The 20,051-nt window shown below is 37.4% G+C and overlaps 1 protein-coding gene across 1 annotated transcript in view; it reads right to left on the bottom strand.

Moving 5' to 3' along the window:
• Positions 1-20,051, bottom strand: part of TLN2 (talin 2) — a 178,082-nt gene that overhangs the window by 60,971 nt on the left and 97,060 nt on the right. Inside the window, exons 20-32 of the mRNA XM_040569529.1 lie at positions 19,392-19,559; positions 17,640-17,934; positions 16,145-16,311; positions 15,077-15,205; positions 13,571-13,684; positions 11,594-11,707; positions 10,083-10,217; positions 9,104-9,232; positions 8,387-8,489; positions 6,399-6,607; positions 5,569-5,688; positions 4,323-4,520; positions 2,283-2,422 (exon numbers count right to left, since the gene is read on the bottom strand). Coding sequence (XP_040425463.1) covers positions 2,283-2,422; positions 4,323-4,520; positions 5,569-5,688; positions 6,399-6,607; positions 8,387-8,489; positions 9,104-9,232; positions 10,083-10,217; positions 11,594-11,707; positions 13,571-13,684; positions 15,077-15,205; positions 16,145-16,311; positions 17,640-17,934; positions 19,392-19,559 — 2,021 coding nt within the window. The remainder of the gene's footprint in view (positions 1-2,282; positions 2,423-4,322; positions 4,521-5,568; positions 5,689-6,398; positions 6,608-8,386; positions 8,490-9,103; positions 9,233-10,082; positions 10,218-11,593; positions 11,708-13,570; positions 13,685-15,076; positions 15,206-16,144; positions 16,312-17,639; positions 17,935-19,391; positions 19,560-20,051) is intronic.

Below are 20,051 nucleotides of genomic sequence, written 5' to 3'. Positions count from 1 at the left end.
ATGGGAATGGCTCAAAGCTGTATCAGTGGAGGCTCAAACCAGAAGAAGAACTTTAGGTAGGAAGAACTTATTTACCAAGAGAACAGACACTGGAACAAGCTTCCTAAAGAGGTGGTTGATAGCCCATGCTTAAGAGGCATTTGGATAGAGTTCTTAATGATGTGTGTTAACTTTGAGTCACCCCCAAAATAGCCTGACAGTTCAACTCAGTGATATTTGCTGGTCCCTTCCAGCTGGAACTGCTCTATATCTATTTGTTTAATTGAGAAACCTACCCTTTTTGGTACGCTTTGGTGTCCTTGTGGAGTCATTTTTCCAGGCTTGACCAACATACCATCAATACAATGGATTCTTTCTTAAAACCTCTTGAATGTCACAGTGATTTCTACAAATCGGAAAAACTTCATTGCATTCAGACATATAAGCAGATGACAAAAAAGAATGGTTCTGTTAACTCCCAGAGAAACTTCGTGTACAAATATTTCATTCTCTGTTGATTGTAACCTAAGGGAGATGAGTTGACTTGAAGAATATCAAAGATTAAAGAAAAAACTTGATGGCAGACTCATAGTTTGCTTTGTAGAGGATGCAGTATGGTCTCACTAACATTAATACTATACACCACAGAAAGAAAATACAAGATGAATCATAGCACGATAAAAGATGAGAGAAAAAATTAGAAGGTAAGCCAGTGAGAAGCAAAGAAGTTGTGCCTTTTTTTTTTCCTCATTTCCTCAGAGAAGATAAAGTAGAAATATTTGACCTGACCACACCATAGCAGCAAAGTGAACGGAGCCCTGGCAAGTTTGTCACAACTACTGCATTTGCAAAGCCACAGAAGATTAAAGAAGGGAAATATGATGGTCCCTTGTGTCTCAAACACAAACCTAGAATTGATGAAATATTTACTTTTTGTTGCTATCTAATGTCTGTGCACAGTCTTAGTCATGCTGACATGCCTTCACACAAACACCATGGCAAAACAGACCATCTCTGATGACTCTATACTTTATACGCTGCTTGTTTCTCCCTTTTTATTAAATGTTTCTACAGAGAGAATACCAGCCTGGAAGAAACAACCAACCAACTGGCTTTCACTGGAGATATTAACTTGCTCTACACTCTAAAGAAACAGCAATGTTCCAAGTCTAAAGCAGAAATCCATAGCAGTCTGGTGCTGTGGCAGTAACACAAACACATGCGACTCCTTCATTTGTATTCAGTGTACCTTTGATTACCTACAACTTCTCTACAAGTCTAGATATTTCTGGGGAGACAAGGTAAATGTCAGAGTATTTTTGTCAAGAACACAACAAAAAGTAGCATACCTTACTTATTTAAGTAGTCCTTTATTAAGAGTGGATTTTACTTTTTTTAATCAAGTTATTTGACATTAAAGGAGTGATGATTCCAGGGTCCAGGTCAAACATCAACTGCGTTATCCTCAAAGAAGTAAGTCTTAAATTACTCACTTGCTCTCCAGGCTAATCTTTGTGGGAGTAAACATTTTGGAAGACAGTATTGAGAGTAACATCTGAACTTTATTTCAGACTTTCACATTATAATATTGACATTTCTAGGTCTGAGTGCCTAGCTGTCCTTCAGCAGTCCCCTTCTAGTTTGATAGTTGAACATTCAATTTAAAGACATAAATGAGTTCACTTGAGAAAAAAACATGAAAAGTTTGGGAAAATGAACAAGAGGTGATTATCCAAACACCAAAAGGTGTGCAGTTTTCAAATAAACACTGAGCACTGAGGCTGAGAAACAGAGTCCAAACAATGAAATTCAGGGCATGGTTAAAAATCCTTGAAGTAAGAGAGTATCTTCCATCAAATAAGCATACCCTATCAGGTAACCCTTTAAAGTCTTCTTGATCATACATGCTGTTGTTGATAGGTAGCCACAACACGATTTTTACAAACAGCCTATATAAGGACATTATTCAATTTCTTGTCTTTGTTAAGGATTGAGACTTACTATTACCTAGCAACTTGTCAGAACATAGATGGAAAGAGAAGCAGGTAAAGCACACTAGTCCCTTTCAAAAAACAGGCCAATTCTTCAGCTAGTAGTTCATATTTCAACCAAGGGTAACAAGTTATGTCAGATAAAGGACTACTCTGAAATAAGCAATTTGCCTGGGACCTACATTCATTTAATAGAACTGTAGGTTCCAACCACTCAGTTAACTGTATCAGTAAGAATACCTAAGCACATTTTAAGTAGTGCTGAGGAAAGCAGACGACTTAAGTAAAACAAAACAAGCAATACATCCTTACCTTGCTGCTGCTGCTAAGAGATTTTTGGCATTAGGAGCTCCGGGATCAACAGACAGAGACTTGGCAGCCAGTAACAGTTTGCTTGAAGCCATAGAGATGCTCTTGAGGTTACCTATTACTTGAATCTGATCTTCTTTAGTCTGAAAGACCATACCCACATAACATTAAGCGCCTAGTTTGCAATAAAGTGTGTGCTAAAGCAGCATCTGGAAACATAGTCTGTTATCCACCTGAAACCACTGACATGCAAGGGAATTCTGTCCAAAGGAGGACGTGGACCAAAGCCTCTGTTCACCCAGACAGGTGCCTCTAGCTCTATTCACATAACCAAACAACAAACCCATATAACAAATAGCTTTATTTCTAACAATAGCAGTATTCATAAACAAGCAAGGGAGAAACTTTACTACTTGTTGAACAATGCTTTCATTGTCAAGATTCTCATACATCTCTGCCTGGCACAACTGATCCGCATTACTCCATCAGTGTGTACTGTCTATTCTATCATCCTGCATAACCCACAAGCTCTCTTGCATTTAACTGGGATTACTCCCACAAAGATATCTCCAGAAAGTCCTCTGCCTCAAGAAAATAAATTTTTATAATCTTACTTTAGAACATCCAAGTCAGAACACTTACTATTCTTCACTAACTTTAAGCCATTGCTTGAAAAGGATAACCTTCATGTGTGCACAATTACAGGGAAGCACTGCAAACAGGTAGAACAATATTCTTCTTTCAGTTATCAGTAGAAGTTAATTTGTTCTTTCTAATGGTCTGTTTAGGGTTTTAAATTTAGAGGTTGTATATTACTTAAATGATGTGAATAGCTTTTAATCTGTATTTACATTCTGCTCTCCTCCCTACCCTCTCCTGCCCATTTGCAAAGCATCCGAAACATCTGATATTGCTTCTCTTCAGGCCAAATAACTAGACACAGACAAAAGGTATTCTCTACTGAAAGATGAGCCAGTATTAGCTAAGGTGGTTTTAATTCACTATGACAGCAGGAGAAGCAAATCTTCACAGTCCACAAGGTCATCAGCACCTGGAATTCTCCTTTCAAGTAACTGTTTGCACCAGCTCATATAATTCCTACCCTTGCCTGCACTCAACTGTTTTATTCAGATAGTTTTATACAAATAAAACGTTTTACAAGTTAATGAGGCCCATGGCTGAAGAGATAAATATCGAACTCCTATTTAATTTCAGAGAATCAGCTGATATTTGGTGCCTACTTCACTTCATGGATCTGAATCTGAATGATTAAAGTTTAATCAAGAATAATCAACAGTTATTGCCTGATCTCTCTGTTCTGCATTATCTACAAAGCATTTGCTTTATAGAGACACTTCATAAGTGACTTTGAAGGACTACTGTACTCCTTAGATTTCCTTCCTATTTCTTCTGGCAGGAATTCTTAGGTTTAAAAGCTCCTTTTACTAAGACAATACAGTCCAAAAATTCTTTTTTCTCCATCCTCCTAGCTCACCTGGTATGTGACCCTTCTTTATATGCTGGCATTTGCTATGTTAAATTATCTCTAATGGACCAACTTCCTTAAATACGTACACCTAAACCCAGTAAGATAACGAATGAGATAGCTCCAACTTGAAATGAGCACCCAGAATACTAGGAATAAACTAGGTAATGTGACAACGCTCCTGAATGTTACTTAGTTAGTCAGAATAGATCTAGGCCAGATTGTAAATCACCAAACAGATTTGCAAGTGCTACTGAAATAGAAGCAACTCTTGCCATAACCTGTGAGAGGTTCAGTAGGCCTTTGTACTTTCAAATATACAGCTTATAAATTAGTTAGCTAACAGCCCAAACCAGACAGAAGAGCATGAAATCACATTTCTGACTGGCCACAAAAACGAAGACACAAATGCTAAGCTCACTTCACTCCAGATGACTGCTTCATAACATACATCCCCTGTTATATTTGGATACACTTACACTAGTAAATTATACTGTATTCCCAAATCAACCTTGGTCTCAGTTAGCAAGATAAAAAAAAAAAGCACACACGCTTACTTGGGCTTGGCCAGCCATTTCAATCCCAGCATCAAGAAATTCATCAAAATCATCACTGAATTTTCCAGATGCTGCAGCCAGTTCCCCACTTTGGCCCCGTGTAGCATGGACAACTTCTCCTGCTGACTGGTTCAGATCTGCTGCTGCCTGGTTCAGTTCGCTCTGAGCTTCTTGAAATGACTTTGAACTTGGAGGTAGCTGTAAGAGACCAATAACTATTTTGTTGTCTACCATATCACACCAACCCTTTGTGACGATAGAGTTCAACACAATTCAAGAACACTAAATTCAAGACAGCAGTAGGCCCCACATACAAGCTAAAATGGAGTACTGCATCTGAACTGCTAGTTAATCAGTCCTAAAAAGCAGAATAGTCCAACTATGGGATAGTTATCAAGCAGAAATCTACACAGCAAGCTTTGTCTTGCTGTTTCTTTCAATGGACAGACAATCAAGCAAGCCTTTCTAGGGACAGAGAAGATAACAGCTATTTTATGGTCCAACTATGAAACTCAAAATGATGAACTCAGTGGAGAAAGTGGGAGAAATTTATTCTCCAAGTCATTGTTCACTTCCACAAACAAGCCTTCCAGAACAACCTACAAGTATCGGCAGTTCTTCAATGACTAAATTTAGTCCTGACCTGATTCAACCAAGCAGCATTGCAGTAATATTAAAATATAACCCCTCCTTCATTCACAGGGTAGCAGGATCACCAGTAGATGAGACAGAGTTGTTCAAGTCATGCAACCTTCCAGCAAGTTAGCAGTGCTCACAGTTGTTTTTTTTGTCCCCCCTCCACCCCTCCCTGACATGGATGCAGATAAATATAACAATTCATCTCTTCACACTTAACGGTTGTAGATGCACTAAAACTTTTTAAAGGACCTTTCTCCTTCAACTGAATTGGTCACCTAGGTGGGAGATGAATTATAATTTATAATTCTCATTTTCATATTCAATTTGTGAAGTCACAGTTAGCATTCTCAAAAACAAAACAAAACCGTAATGGTGATGCAAGACAGCAATTTTAATACTGCTTTCATAAGCCCTAGGTACATTTCAACTTTCCCATGAACTAGAAGAACAGCATTTTAGCCAAGTAATTAATTTCTTAAACCTGCAAAACAAATAAAACATACTTGAAGTATACTTCAGGCACACTTGCTACATAATTTGATATGTGGAAAACCCAGATCAGCTCTTCAATTCTCTGAATTTATTTGTATGGTAAAAGACATCTCACCAAATCAACAAGGAGCTTCTTGCTAGACTCTCCAATACTCTTTAAAGCCACATCGACATCCTTTTGTCCAGGTAGACAATTCACACAGTTATTCAGCGAATGAGACACTGCTTTTGCCACCTACAACACAGAAGTAAACACACAGACACTGAGAAGGACTTAAGCAATCATTTAACTAACAAACAGGAGGAACAATCTAGAGCCAGCAATTTTTACAATTCTGACTCCAACAAAGCCATATTTGAAGCTTGGGATAAAGGCTGTACCACCCTAGCTATGGAAATGCACCAGAAGTTAACTATATACTAAACAGAAAAATCCTTTGCGTACCACTTATTTCAGATAAAGTCCAGATACTTATTTAAATCAAATCTCACCTCCTAAGAAATTATTTGAAATACAGGCCAAATAAAGATCTCTTCAAACCAGTTAAAGAACCTATTACTCCTTACAATCTTCAAAAGCAGTTGTGCTACTCATGTAGAAAAAAGTGTGAGCACATTTTGAAGATAACATGAGTACTAAGCCTTCTTTTGGCAATGAGTTTAACAGGTGTTTCATATTGCAATCAAGCAACCCACTCTTTTGTGGGTAAAAGCACCTAATTTCATCTTTGCATAAGTTGATTTCTCTGAAAGATTATTAAAATGCACTAAGTGCCATCTACATTCTTTGACACAAGCATAATGTTACAATTTGAGAGCTACTGGCAGTAATAGGCAGCTCTCTGACATTTCTTGAGGCCTGATTTGTTGTATTCTTTTACTGTTTAGGGCTGTGTTCTATGCAATTTCAGTGGGTTTTCCATAATTCACATCGCCGCAACTTACCTGGGCTAATCTCTGCTGACTGTCCGCATCCCCCGGTGCAGCCAGGGCCTGCTTTGCCTCCTGGATAAGCATAGCAGAGCCTTCCATGACATCCCTTGCTGAATCCAACATCGCATGCGCCGCTACAGGGTCAGTAGTTGATGCTGCAACCCCTCGTGCTGCCTGAGCCAAAGTCTTCAAAGCCTGAGCAGTTTCTCTTGCAGCAACTCCTATGCTCAGATTTCAACAAGGAATCTATTAGCACTCTTAAAGATAATTTTTGTATTTTATGACAGCTGAATTTGCAGGTTATGATCACATTGCAACACAACATTTCAAATGCAGTTTAAAAGATAACCTTCAAACATGACTACATTTGAAATACACAGCATCATTTGCCAAGAGAAATGCCTGTAGTGAAGCCATAAAGTAAATCTTATACGCCAAAGAGGACATTCCAGAGCAGCTATAGATCAATGACTATATCTCAGTGAAGCAGGGGTAAAGAAGGAAAGCTAAAAATTGGAAGTAAGATAAAAACCGCAGGGGAAAAGTGATTGTCTCCAAGAACTGTGTACATGACTTCAAAGGGGGAAAACGATTGTCTGCAAGAACTGTGTATATGACTTCAAAGCCAGAGCATCTGTCATTTCTGAAAATGTGGCTTTGGGGTTTTATAGAATCAACAGAGAAATAGCTTAAGTTCAAGCAGTTAAAAATTAAATAAAAAGAAAACACTAAGGATGAGGTAACTTGATATAACTTAACCCCACTGTGAGTACAAGCAGATAAAAATAAAGTCAGAGAACATGTCATGAAATTGCTTTTAAATACGTAGTGAAAAGAAACTTACTATTGCAGCTTCAGACAAGGGGGAATGATTAATTAGTGAAGATAAGCTGTAAAGACCTTTCATCACTGAGAACAGCAGAATATGCCATAATACCTGCAAACACTCAGCACTTGCTCAAGCAAAAAAAATCTTGCATAACAAAATACCATGATAGAAAATAGCAACATGAGCTCTGAAAAGGAACTCATTGCAAAACTTCCCAACTGAACAGCTTTTATAGCTTGATGTTAAGAGAACTAGATTCAATTATTAGATATCAGCTGCAAGTACCTGTATTCCTTCACCAGATATCCAGTGCTAACTTCTGCATAACTATGTAATAGAAACACAAGCCTTATTAATCCAATTACATCTGCTTCAAATGAAAGCAACTGTAAGTTACTTAGCCATGATGCAGTTATATCTAATGAAGTGGTAATTGCCGTAACGGATTTTATCAGTAATATAAAGAAAATTCTACTGTAGCATTTGCATCAACAGCTTCCATTTTTTACATAAAGGAGGGAATGGAACATTTTATCATTTATATGTAAACCTTCCCCAGCAACCCCCTGCAAGGAGCTTTCTCCTTATTAAGTGCTTCAGTCCCTAAAAGCACAGGTACAAAAACTGGGGCAATGTATAAAAAGAACCTATCACAGAATGTGCATGTCAATATTCCCTGTTGGCTTTACCCCAAACTATGCAAATGTGATTAATGAGCCAGAGAAGATAGTTACATGGGAAATGGTGAAACATCTAGTAAGAGATGCAATGTTTTAAACATTACCAAATCATCCCAAGTATGTTTGCATCTTGTGTTTCAAAACATATCCAAAGACCCTTTCAAGACTTGTGAAAGGACACAGCAACATTTCAGTGGCACTGGCCTTTGAATTGCTTTACATTTTAGTTCTGTCCAGAAAGAGTTTGTGACACTTTCAAAAACAGCAGATGTCTCAATCTGGTTATGTACATAGAGCAGATTGGAACACTATTCTTTTATGAAGCACATTATTTACATTAGCAATTCCTACTAACTTGCCAAAATTCACTGTCAGCATAGAAATAAAGAAGCGAACAATTACTTGACTTCAGCACTCTGTGATAAGAGAGCCTTCTAACAAACATCATCTGGGAAGCAGAGTTCTCACAGACGTTATGAATAAAATGGTACCTGTGTAGTGCTCATTGCCTTGAGCAGCGCAAGTTAGCAACTGGGCCATTGATGAACCAACTGCTTTGGAGGTACTTCCCAGATCCTGAGCACATTTCTCAAGCTGTGAAAAGTCGCAAAGGACAGAATTCTTCACTTAAACTTAACTAAAACACACTTGCCTTTTAAACAGTATTAAGAAAACTCCTCTCCTACCAAAAACAAGCTTTTATCTCAGCAACTGAACACAGAGTTTCTCTGAAGCCTTATTAGCATGTTTTCCCTGCCCCAGTTGAAATAAATTTACATATTAGGTCATAAGAACAACAAAATTAGAATTACAACATTTAATAATTAGCAATGGAAATCACTACCTTAAACTGTGGTAAGAAGGGAGTTTTTACCAAATAAAATATTTCTGTTTCTAAGAATACCAACTTTTGAGTTCTCAATTTTTTTTCATAGAGGACAAAGATATCTTTTTGGAAAGACCGAAACATTACTACTACTAAATAATATTTTGTTCAATATAGAAGGAGGCCCTACAGTCCTGTGAGTACTTCTGCTAAAAAACATTCCTCTGGTATAGTAGGAACATATAATCTTTTTAAGAGAATCAGCTCAATATCCCACCAGCATGATAATTATCCAAAGCCTCACGACTTATTTTGCCTCAAACACTTAATTTTTTTAACAGACAAGTTTGTTTATAAATGAAGGACACCCTTCATTAATTACAGTTTCTCCTGGGAGAGGTTTTAGCTGTCCATCCACAGCTGCCATCTTTGCATCTTGCAGTTCATTTTTGAGTGTCTGGACTGTATTCAAAGCAGAATCGATCTCCATTGGGCCACATGCTTCATGAGCCTATTCAGAAATCAGATCAGTAACACTGTTAGCACCTGTAAGACACTATTAGAAATAGTAAATGCTTCAGATACAATCCCTCCAAAATATCTATTGGTCTCATGACTTCAGTAGCCCCTGTGGACATCTACACATCATGGCTTCCAAGCTACTGGGCAATACTCTTAGCTTGTGAATAGAATAAAACTGGTAAGAGCCACCGCAGGAATGAGATGCACTTACCTTGTGTATACACATCTTCACATTAGGTAGTCCAGGTACTGAGAAAGTAACTCATGCAGTTTGGACTTCACCTTTGACAATAGTGTAACATAATTCAAGTCACATTGAACCCTCTAATCTGGCAGCCCACAATAACCAATAACTTGGCTGAAAATTTTGCCGATTGCTGAGGTGCAATTTGAGGTGTAATTTTTGCTACAATCCTCATTTGGGGCTTCAGCATTCACAAGAAGATAAGGCTTTCCACTAAGACTTTTTTAAAAAAAAAACAAAACAACATCAAGTTTAGAAGTCTGTGTGTCAAACACAGACACCCTCTACCCCTCATATTTAAAGGGAACAGTTCCAGGCTAACTCTGTGCATACCTCCCTGCCATGTTTCTGTTATGTCAGTAGTAGCACAAGCTTTTCAGTTTTCTTGTCAGTTATTCTTCCCCTGTCCATTACAACACAGAAGCCACATGGGACTCTGAGCAAACCATGCATGAAGGCAACACTGAAGCAAACACTGCCTGAGCATGAACCATTCCCTTTGGGTGGAAGGGGAAGAAGACAGTACAGCCAAGGAGTGAACCTGTGACGGCCATTTGGGCCATCTTGCTTTAGCTAATTAAAACTACTATCCTACCTTCTGAGAGGCAGTTCGTAGCTCAGCTAAGCTGGTTGCAAGGTTCTTCGCGCACTGACTTAGCTGCATTGCTGCTGCTTGATCAGTCACAGTGGGTACTGCAGCTTTAGCAGATGCCACCATTTTACTTCCAGGCTGTCCAAAGAAGAACCAGGAACACAATTTTATGAGTTCATTTTCTTTAAGTAAGACTTAGGATTTAATGAACATGCTGGTTCCCCCATTCACACAACCATGAGCTTTTTACATCTTCTGCAATGACCACTTCATGCACTTGCCTGCTCTTTATCCATGAACCTCCTAGACTGCAACCTTTTTTATTCATATGCTACACCCGATTATAATTCCAAATTGCAGTGTCCTCTGCAGCAGAGAACATTTGTTCTTTACTACTACACCAGTCACTTTGTAGGCAACAATGGAAGCCAAGAGGCCTTAAAGTATTTGTACAGACTGCTTAAAACTATTTAAATTTGCAGTTCAGCTATTCAGCATCTAGGTGGTACGATCAGGTCCAGATGGTATTAATGGGAAATTTCTTTCAGCATTTCCAAACATTAAATTCTTTCAAAATTCTGTACACTGAAAAAATTAATACACGCTATAACTCTTCACAGGGTTGGTTTCCTGCTAATGCAGTTAAGCTGCTTTCCTGATTCACACCACCGCTTTGGTACACACATACAGCCAGAGAGGAGGCAGATTATTTTAATGACTACAGAGGGAATCATACAGCAAAATAGCGACAGAACTGTATGTGATGCTTCTACTACATGAGACCATAAAGAACATGCTAACAGCATCTAATGAAAGAGTTCGCTTCCACTTCATATTGAAGGCATAACTGAAGCTTATTAATGATAGTGTCATTACACAGACAATTAATTTCTTCAGTTTGTTTCTTGTCAAGAGTAAACCCAATAGCATTATCGACACTCTTGATTTTATCTTTTTTCCTTTTTTTTTTTTTCCCTGGATGTTTTGGAAGAAGCAGACTAAAGATTTGTTTTGAACAGAAGCCAAATCAAGATCTATAACATCTATAGATTAATATCTAAAAATCATCGTAATGTTCCCTTTTATTCGTGAAGAATTCTAAAGATTGTTGCTGCAGCACTGTGACTCTACCTTCACTACAAATGGTTACAACAACATCTCGTATATTCAAGATCCCCGTTTAGAAAGATGCTGAACTGTCATCACCTTGTTCAATTAAACTCTTTCCAAGAAAGCAAATGCCACTACAACAAATGTTTTTTTCTCCATACATTTCAGTTTTCCTGTTTCTTACATCCAAAATTTTGACAGCTTTCACTCTCCACGGGTTCAACATGTTTCAGCCACCTGACCTGAGGAGCTAAGTTCTCCTTAGCCATGGCAAAATCCCAGTCTGCAATGAACTTCTTTACATTGTTTTTAACAGTTTACTGCTTATTTGTCACAAACAAAAACATAATTAAGAAGTGCCTTTTCTTCTGATGGAATCTACTACAATGATTGATTTACTTCACCTGAAGGAAGTTTTGGCTGGAATTTATTAGAGCAAGCTGAGCACTGAGGTCTTCTGCCTGAGCTTGACTTCCTCGTACACCCTGCACCAACTGAGGAATGTGGTCTGCAACATTCTATAATAAACAAAAGGAGAAGTTTTCAGCATATAAATATGAACCCTCTGACATTAAAACAAGCCCCTTCCCTGTCCCTCTCAAATACAACTGGTAAAACTCACAGGTATAATACTCTTCTGACTTCAAAGAATTTGTTTAGGAGTCCATGGAACTCAATTAATACATGATCGGATTTCTCAGAGACATTCTGTTTTTACTTAGAAATGTTTATTTCCACTACTCATTAGTTGAAAGACCCTACTAGACAATCAAGATTCTTGTGAAAAATTAGGTATTTATACAGCATTTTGAATGACTTCCTTTATATGCATACATGCCAGTAGCAGAGATAAGTGACAGATTTTCAAAAGAGTGTCTTGTTTTCAGAAAAGCAAAATTGAGTACCTCATGCTGCTTTTCCTTAACATCTAATACTAAGTTTATACTACAACTATAGAATTCTGAAGTGTAGATTGTCAAAACAATATTCTTGGACTGCCCAAATTCAAGCTCATATAACTCTTTCACTTCACATTAATCTTACCTCAGCAGTGCAATACTGTTTTTAATCCCCAAAGTACAAAAATAGGTATTGATCTTCTCTACTATCTAATAAATCATCAAGATCAAATGAGAATGGACTGTAATGTATGCAGCGAATCAGCTTTTTATTATTATTATTCACACTAAAACAGCAGCTGTCTACAACACAACCCTGATATGTACAGCATTATTTATTTCCCAAATTTCTTAGGAACACCACCATAACAAGAAATAATTGCTGCATATTAACGTGGTTTTTAAAAGATGCTTTCTTTCATGGTTTGGTTCTCATTCCCTGCATAACTGTTCTCTCTGCAAGAATACACTTTTGCCTTCTATTATCCTTTTAATTATTTTTTTTAATGTAATTTCTTTTAGAATTGTGAAGAAACATCTGTCTAACATTTGTTAGAAATTAAGCTGTCAAATGTAGCTCAAGAACAAAGCAGAACAGCTTCTCACCACAGGGACTCTTAATTCTAGCTTGGAACTATAAAAACATACTTGACTTTAGGCATACCTTGAAATCTGTGGTCTTAGCAGCTTAAATTGCAATCTAAGAATCATGTAAACCGAAATTATGGTCTACACCTTAGTTCTGAGTGACATTTAAGGCCCCAGCTGCTTGTAGACTGAACAACAGAATAGGATGATCAGTGTTGTTAATTATATAACCAATACATTAAATAAAGATTTCACTGCATTATCCTATAAGTCACTATTGCTACTCCATCCTTCGTTTTGGAAAATTCCAAAGCTACTTTTATTCCACAGCAGACTTCGGTACCATTTCACTGCTTTCATCATTCAACAGCCTGTTTTTATGACCATGGAGGTACTCAGTTGCCAAAGAGCATAACCATACACTGAACTGATGGACAAGACTTCTTGCCAGTGTACAAATTTGAGCAACCAGACTCATATAACACAGTGCTTTCAGCATAGCTCTGCATACACACTACTGCTGACTGTTTTACAACAAAACTTCCACTTAAAACGCTTGCTTAAGGTGACTTGTTTATTACTCGGATACATGCTGAGGTATATAAACCTGCAATCCTTTCTAGCAAGGTGTTTTCAGGGGTTCTGTAGGAAGCAATTCTTTGCACTTACCGTAGCTCAGCTTTCTAAGGCTCTCCATATATTAGAACACATAAACCAGGGGAAAAAACAACGAATGATGGTTCTGCCGAACCCATATTGATGAATGTGGAGATACATATATTTCATTTTTCAGTCTCTGTTGAGATTAAAATGATATGACTAGAGAGGTCTGTCTTCATCTCCCCATAAATCTGAGTTTGAGAATTATTTGTCAATAGGTAGTGATAGGTTTACCTTACAGCTCTGCACAAGTTGCTGGTGGGCTGCAGTGTTCTTATTTGAAACAGCTGCATTCTGAGAAGCTGCAATAGTCTGAGTAGCAGCAGCTGCAGCTTGTTTAGCTGCAATCTTAGGAGAAAAAGAAATAGATAAAAACACTTAACAATTATAGTAATTCAGAGGATGAAATACATACTCTAACTTTGAAGCTAACAACTTTGATAGATTAAGACACTATCCCTTGATTAATTTGATTTGCCTTAAAGGAAATAGGCCCCAGGATGAAGATGAGCTGAACACTGTTATACAGATGTTTACCTGATTTGTTATTTGATTTGAAGGTCCCTTCCAATCCAAACCATTCAGCTTGTATAATCCATTTTGCCAAAAAAGCAAATGGTGAAAACAAGCTCCTGCCTTGGGTGAAAGGGTGGTTGTGAGCTCCTGCCATTTGTATCTTAGGCTGCAATATTACCAAAAGATCTCACTTATAGAAAACAGCTCTGATCAGTTAGCTGCTTAGAAAGAAACCCACAGAAAACAAGCAAAGTAGATAGAATATGGCTACATTAACATCTCTGACCAAAGACTGAAGGGAGCCCATGCTTTCTTCTACTGAGATGGCTCTTCGGCAGAAGTGAAGACACTAAACTGATGCAGAGGTACAAATTGTTCTGGTATTAATGAGTCTAGATGCACTGAGGTGGTCTTCTTCAAATACTTAGGACTTCTATTATTTATTTTATTACTCTCCCTCTCGCAAAATTAAAAATTCAACAATTTATCCAAGACATTCCAAAATGTTGTCCAATGCTCTTCTTTAACTGGCCCACTAAACATAACCAAGCATAAAGTTCATCCTCATCATTACACACTTCATTCCTTTAAGGCATTATGTATTCTCAGAGCAATATAAAAAAAATGATTTTTCTATAAAGTTTTCCTGCATTCAGTTAGAAAACTGAGGCATGATTCATTTCCTAAAATACACCTAATTTTTGTTCTATACAGATAGAGGAGCTTAAGTTAACTTCTGGAATATGGTTATTGACTAAGGTCTTCTTGTTTGTCTAATCTAATTGTACCTGAAACATTTTCAGATTACCAAAAATAACGTTTGGAAACCAGAGATTAGTGATGGGTGGTTGTTTTTTTTTTGTTTGTTTTGTTTTGTTTTTTCTTTACTCTTTCTACATTCTAGCTGAAAACAGGAAGATCAAGCCCTGCCTGCAAGACAAACTTCAGCTAAATTTCACCTTTAGTGCACAGTGAACCTTTAGTTCAATGCCTTCTGAATCAAATGCTTGCACCAGTTGACTACATCAGTGATAAAAGTTATTTAAATTTCCTGTATCTGACAACTATGGTATTCTATGCTACCATCATAAATTTCAAGCCCTATACTCTGGAACTGATCTTACAGCACTTAGAACTTCTCCTGAAGCATGCATTTCTAATTGTTTCAGCTAGAGATTTATCAAAATATAGTAAACTGAAAATTAAACAGTATCTGGTTCCAACCTCTAATCTGTTGACGATTTTCTTCTTGATGGCATTCTGTGCAGCAGCATTTGTGGCGACACGCAACCCCTCTGCTGCTTCTCGCAGACGCTGTTGTTGATCCTCATTTTCAGGATTGGCTGCAGCTCCCTGCACAAAATTTCAGAGCAAAAACCGTCAGCCTCAGAAGCTGTTCCTGGAGAGAATGTAGATGAATATTAAACCTTTAGTTACAGACAGTATGCTACATCAGCCTGTATTTTCTATATATTACCTTAGCCAAAGTTAGAAGAACATTTGACTACTAGAAAAATATTAAACCATTAAAAGCATATGCAGAAAACAATGCTAGTGCAAGATCATTTCTGTTCTTACTGATTGTTAAGTGCTTTCAGGATAGATTTATTTGTATACAATTTTTTGCTTTACATACTAGTTCAGCTGGAGAAGAAATTGTTTTGTTAAATGCTTCTGTTGTGATCTGTGGAAATATACTTTGATTATATGAATGTTGGTTTTGAAAAAAAAACACATTTCAAAATTCCTAATTTAATATGCATTTCAGTAACTGTAGTCCAAACCCTGAGATTTAACACAGTGCGTTTTCTCCATTTGAAGTCTGAGAAGGCTGAGAAAGTACTGGAAAGTCAAGGATATGCTTGTAGCCAGGGACATGGGTCTTTTAGAGGCCTAGGACAATTGCTGGCCCTGATCTATAAAAGTCTTTTCGAGTAAAGGATCTGGGACTCAACTCAAAGAATCTAGGCCTAACTTAGTGGATTTAAATAGTTTTCCAGCACAGAAAGGAAAGAGAAGTTCAGATATTTGCCTCTTGTGAGAACAAACATGGAGCAGGAAGGTGGGGAGGTGTACATGGTATACAATACACCAAACATTCCCCAACCGTAGGAAACTGTTCGCAAAAGAAACAGAGGCAGAGCAGACTAACCCATTACATTGAAAACACTTACAGGATAAGAAAAACTGTCTACTGTCAGCCGAATCTAATCTATAATATACCACATACTATCTCTACTTCACGTATAACTACACAGTTTTAAGCTGACAGTTACTTCAATTACCCAGTACCTTTGCAGCTTCAACCATGCGGGCTGTAGAATCTGCCAGGAGCTTTGCAGCAGCTAGGAGCTTCTTTGAGTTGTCCATATCAATTTCTGCTTCAGCATCCGACCTCATAGCATTGACAAGATCTGAGGTAGCTTGAGCCAGTACCCTGGCCTGCCGTACCATTTCACCTATGATATACAATTATGTTTTTACTGTCCCCATCTTTACATTTCAGCTTTGATTTAAAAAGTCAGCAAGATAAAAATAGTCACATTTGCTGAAGTACTCATTTTATTTGACAAGGATATATAAGTAGTTCATAGCACAGTAGCTTCACAAAGTCTTGGATGACAATAATAAATGGAAAATAAATGTCATACAAGATTATCTTTTACTAAATCCTTCTGTACAGAAGCCAAATGATTTATAATTGACAGTTGAACATAAGACTTAATATACTTTATTGCATATATATACACACACACACATACACACTAATTAAACCCCTTTGAATAGCAGAGTATTAGCTTTTTTTTTTTTTTTTTGGCAGCTTTCAACTGGAAGATTTAGAAGGGTTTAGCAAACAATGTTCCTGTATGTCTTGTAAAAATCTTGATCATTCATTTCTCAGAGAAGCTGCTTTTAGGGCCAACATACCCCCAAGAATTCATATTACTTCCCCACACAAGTTCCTGTAGAAGAGCACCGCACAGCTGAAATGACAGTTCTTTGAAAAAATAAATATCTGTAAGAATCTGAATCTACAAGAAAAGATTAGTTGGTTCATACTGGCTGTACTGTGAATACAGCTGTGACAGTGATATATTTAATTTCCTGTCCTTGTGTTCAGATAACACAAAAGAGGGAGGAGATCAAAACCATACAATCCCCAAGAGGTACCACAACCACTTTTTAAAATTGGTGCCATTTTAAAAGTCTATATGAATTGTCTTGTTATCAAATAGACACTGCCTCTTCACACCGTTGATAATTCATCCCATTTTTAACCACTGAAATATCACTACTCTATTTAATTTCCTGTGGGGTTTTGGTTTATTTTGTTTCTGAAAGTTCACATTGGGTCATTTCACAATATTAGGTATCTCAAGTCTGCCTGGTTCTAGAATTTGCACGTTTTAGAAACGTCACAAGCAGCAAAATAATTTTTAAAACCTACAACAAAATCTAAGCACAAAGAAATCCATCATTGGCAAGTGTTCACTTAGGTACCTGTCCTCCTATTCAGAGATGAGGACTTACTGCACAATTTTGTGAAGTGAAACAGTAAAAGGAAAACACTGAATACTACAGTGATCCTTTAGCATGGTATTCATTGTTTTCATAGAATATTCATTCTATCTAGCATGCAGCTATGTACATTTCACTGATTTAACATTATGGGTTGAGTGACCATGAGCGTGCTAGCAGAGTACCCTACAGAGCTTTTAAACTTTATTCATTTGAAATGTGCAAGTCTCCAAATCATGAAAAGCTATTATCCATTAAAGAGACTTACCAGCATCCCCCATTGAACTGAAAATACTCTCCGTGACACACATGATGGTATCTGTGGCCTGATCATAGCGACCAATAGGTTCTCCCCTGCTTGCAAACTGGCGGACATGCTGCAAGAGGTCATTCAGGGCTTGGCTGACAATGCTGGCAGCTGCACCAACCTGCTTCAGTAACTCAGTATCATCTGTGGCAGCCTGGCAGGCCCTCACGCAGTTCTCCACTGAACGGTCCACCAGTTTCCCTGCCTCAATCAGCTGTTCCTGGCACACCGGGGAGCTGATGGTGGGACTCACGACCTGCATGGGGAAGACAGACAAAACATTCAGAAAATGGCTTATTTGCAAATTTTCCAATTACCAGTAAGCAAAACATCTGCTGTATTAGAGGTTTTAATCCTTAACAGATCTGTTTTCCCTAGACAGAAAGCCCTGTAGTGAGTATTCAGATAGGTAGCTTCACACATTTAAGTTAGGAATCTGGGCTGTGGATGTCATTAATCTTCACTTATGCAAGAACACAAGCCACTACCTTGTTTCATGCTTCTTCAGCAGCTGCTGACCTGAGCAATCACTTAACACTGGTTCTGTAAGACAGGCATTCACCAAACTCCTCAAAAAAACCTAAGTACACTTAGCACACTTGTGTACTCTAGAGTTCCAAGTAAAATTAAATCTTAATTGGAATTGGTATTTTGTATAGCCTTCTCATACCAGCCTTCTGTTTGTTTGTTTAAATAAGTTACTCGTCAAAAGCCACACAACGCTATTTCTGAAGCTACAAGTAATAAACTCAGTAATCTACAGATTAGAAACAACCCTTCCCCATTTTGACCAGGCCTATCCAGACAGTTTTTAGCAATGGGAAAACTGTGCATATCTTATAAGGAAAAAAAGGATGCCACTGGTCATCTAATTCTGTACTGAAGAAATTCACAGGCAGTAAGAACATCAAGTCGAGATAATGAAAATTCATACATATTCATTACAAAAAGCCCTTACAGCCAAAGATATAAGGTGAAAATATTGAAAATGTAATAGCTAAAATTGGCTATTAGTTTTATTATAAGCCTCCTGGATGTTTCCGAATAGTTGAATACACATTTTCCAATCACAAGTAACCTTATGAAAACTGAATCTGCAGACTTTGAAAGCAGTTTCCAAAGTCAGTAGTGTGAATTGCTTTCATTAAATCAAAAAAGGCTACAAACAACGTAATGTTCCAAGTGTAGACTTGAGACTTTAGGATCTGATCAACTCTTTTGTACTTTTCTTATACTGAGAAACAATACTTGGCCAAAAGCAATGGACCCTATTAAAACAATTAGGCTACTGTGAAACAATGCAGATATATTTAATATCAATGATTACTAAGTTGATTTTAACTTCAGCATGAATACTAACTTTTAATTATTTGAATTTTAGATTAGGTGAATTCAGTGTAATTCTAGTCTTCATCAGAAAACTTGCACAGTTCCCTAGGCATGCTGTATTTCTAGGGCTTTTTTTTTTTTCTTAAAGTTACTATTTTGATCATTATCATCAGATGACCGATATTTTCTACGGAATCTCCCCTGGGGATTACAGCAGTACCTCACATCCTCTGGGCCGATATTAGATTGCCACTCTTATGGGTGACCATTTATTAATCATCAAGTTTGACATTGCACAAGCCTCCAACTACAATATTATGACAGTATATTGCCTGAGCTACTGGAAACACACAGAAGCAATCTCATGAACACTGCTAGCCTCACCTTGGCACAAGCCACGAGCTGGGAAGTAGAGAGTGCACATTGTGTAGCAGCAGCAATGACCCTGTTCTGCAGGACTGTATCCTCAGCGACCTGTGCTACGTTCTTGGCCTTCAGCACTAACATGGCAGCAGCATTTGCAACAGCTTTGGCCAGACTCATTAGAACATCCTGATAAAATAAACAGAAAAAAATCAGTATTACAAACTAATAGTATATACTTTGTTTATACAAGATCAAGTCTTCTCAAGGTAATTATATATATATATATACTATATATATATAAAATCCATGTATCAAAACATTAAAAAAAATAAGAAAGGCAGCAAACATAGATACTACTGAGAAAACTTGACAATTTTCTACTCTTAGTAAAAATAATCTTATATGTGCTATGGAGTGTTGGAGAAACCAGGTAAGGAAGAGGGATGGTTTATCATGCCTTCATGTCTTAAAAATACAACGAAAACCTGGTGTTTTCAATTTCTGAAATTCAAATTTTCTGCCACAAAATTAAAGTTACACATAAGTATATGGAACGTAGCATTTTAAGTGGTAAAACAGGAAGCTTTTTTTTGTACTATTTAATTGCAGGAATTAATTCATGAGTGTTTTAATTTTTACTTTCAAGGAATGTTTAGGTTCTTTCCTTTACCAAGGAAG

Source organism: Cygnus olor, chromosome 11 (genome assembly GCF_009769625.2).
Source record: "Cygnus olor isolate bCygOlo1 chromosome 11, bCygOlo1.pri.v2, whole genome shotgun sequence".
Lineage (NCBI taxonomy): Eukaryota > Metazoa > Chordata > Aves > Anseriformes > Anatidae > Cygnus > Cygnus olor.
Note: the sequence above shows the minus strand (reverse complement) of the source record. Positions and strands in the feature narration are given on the sequence as shown.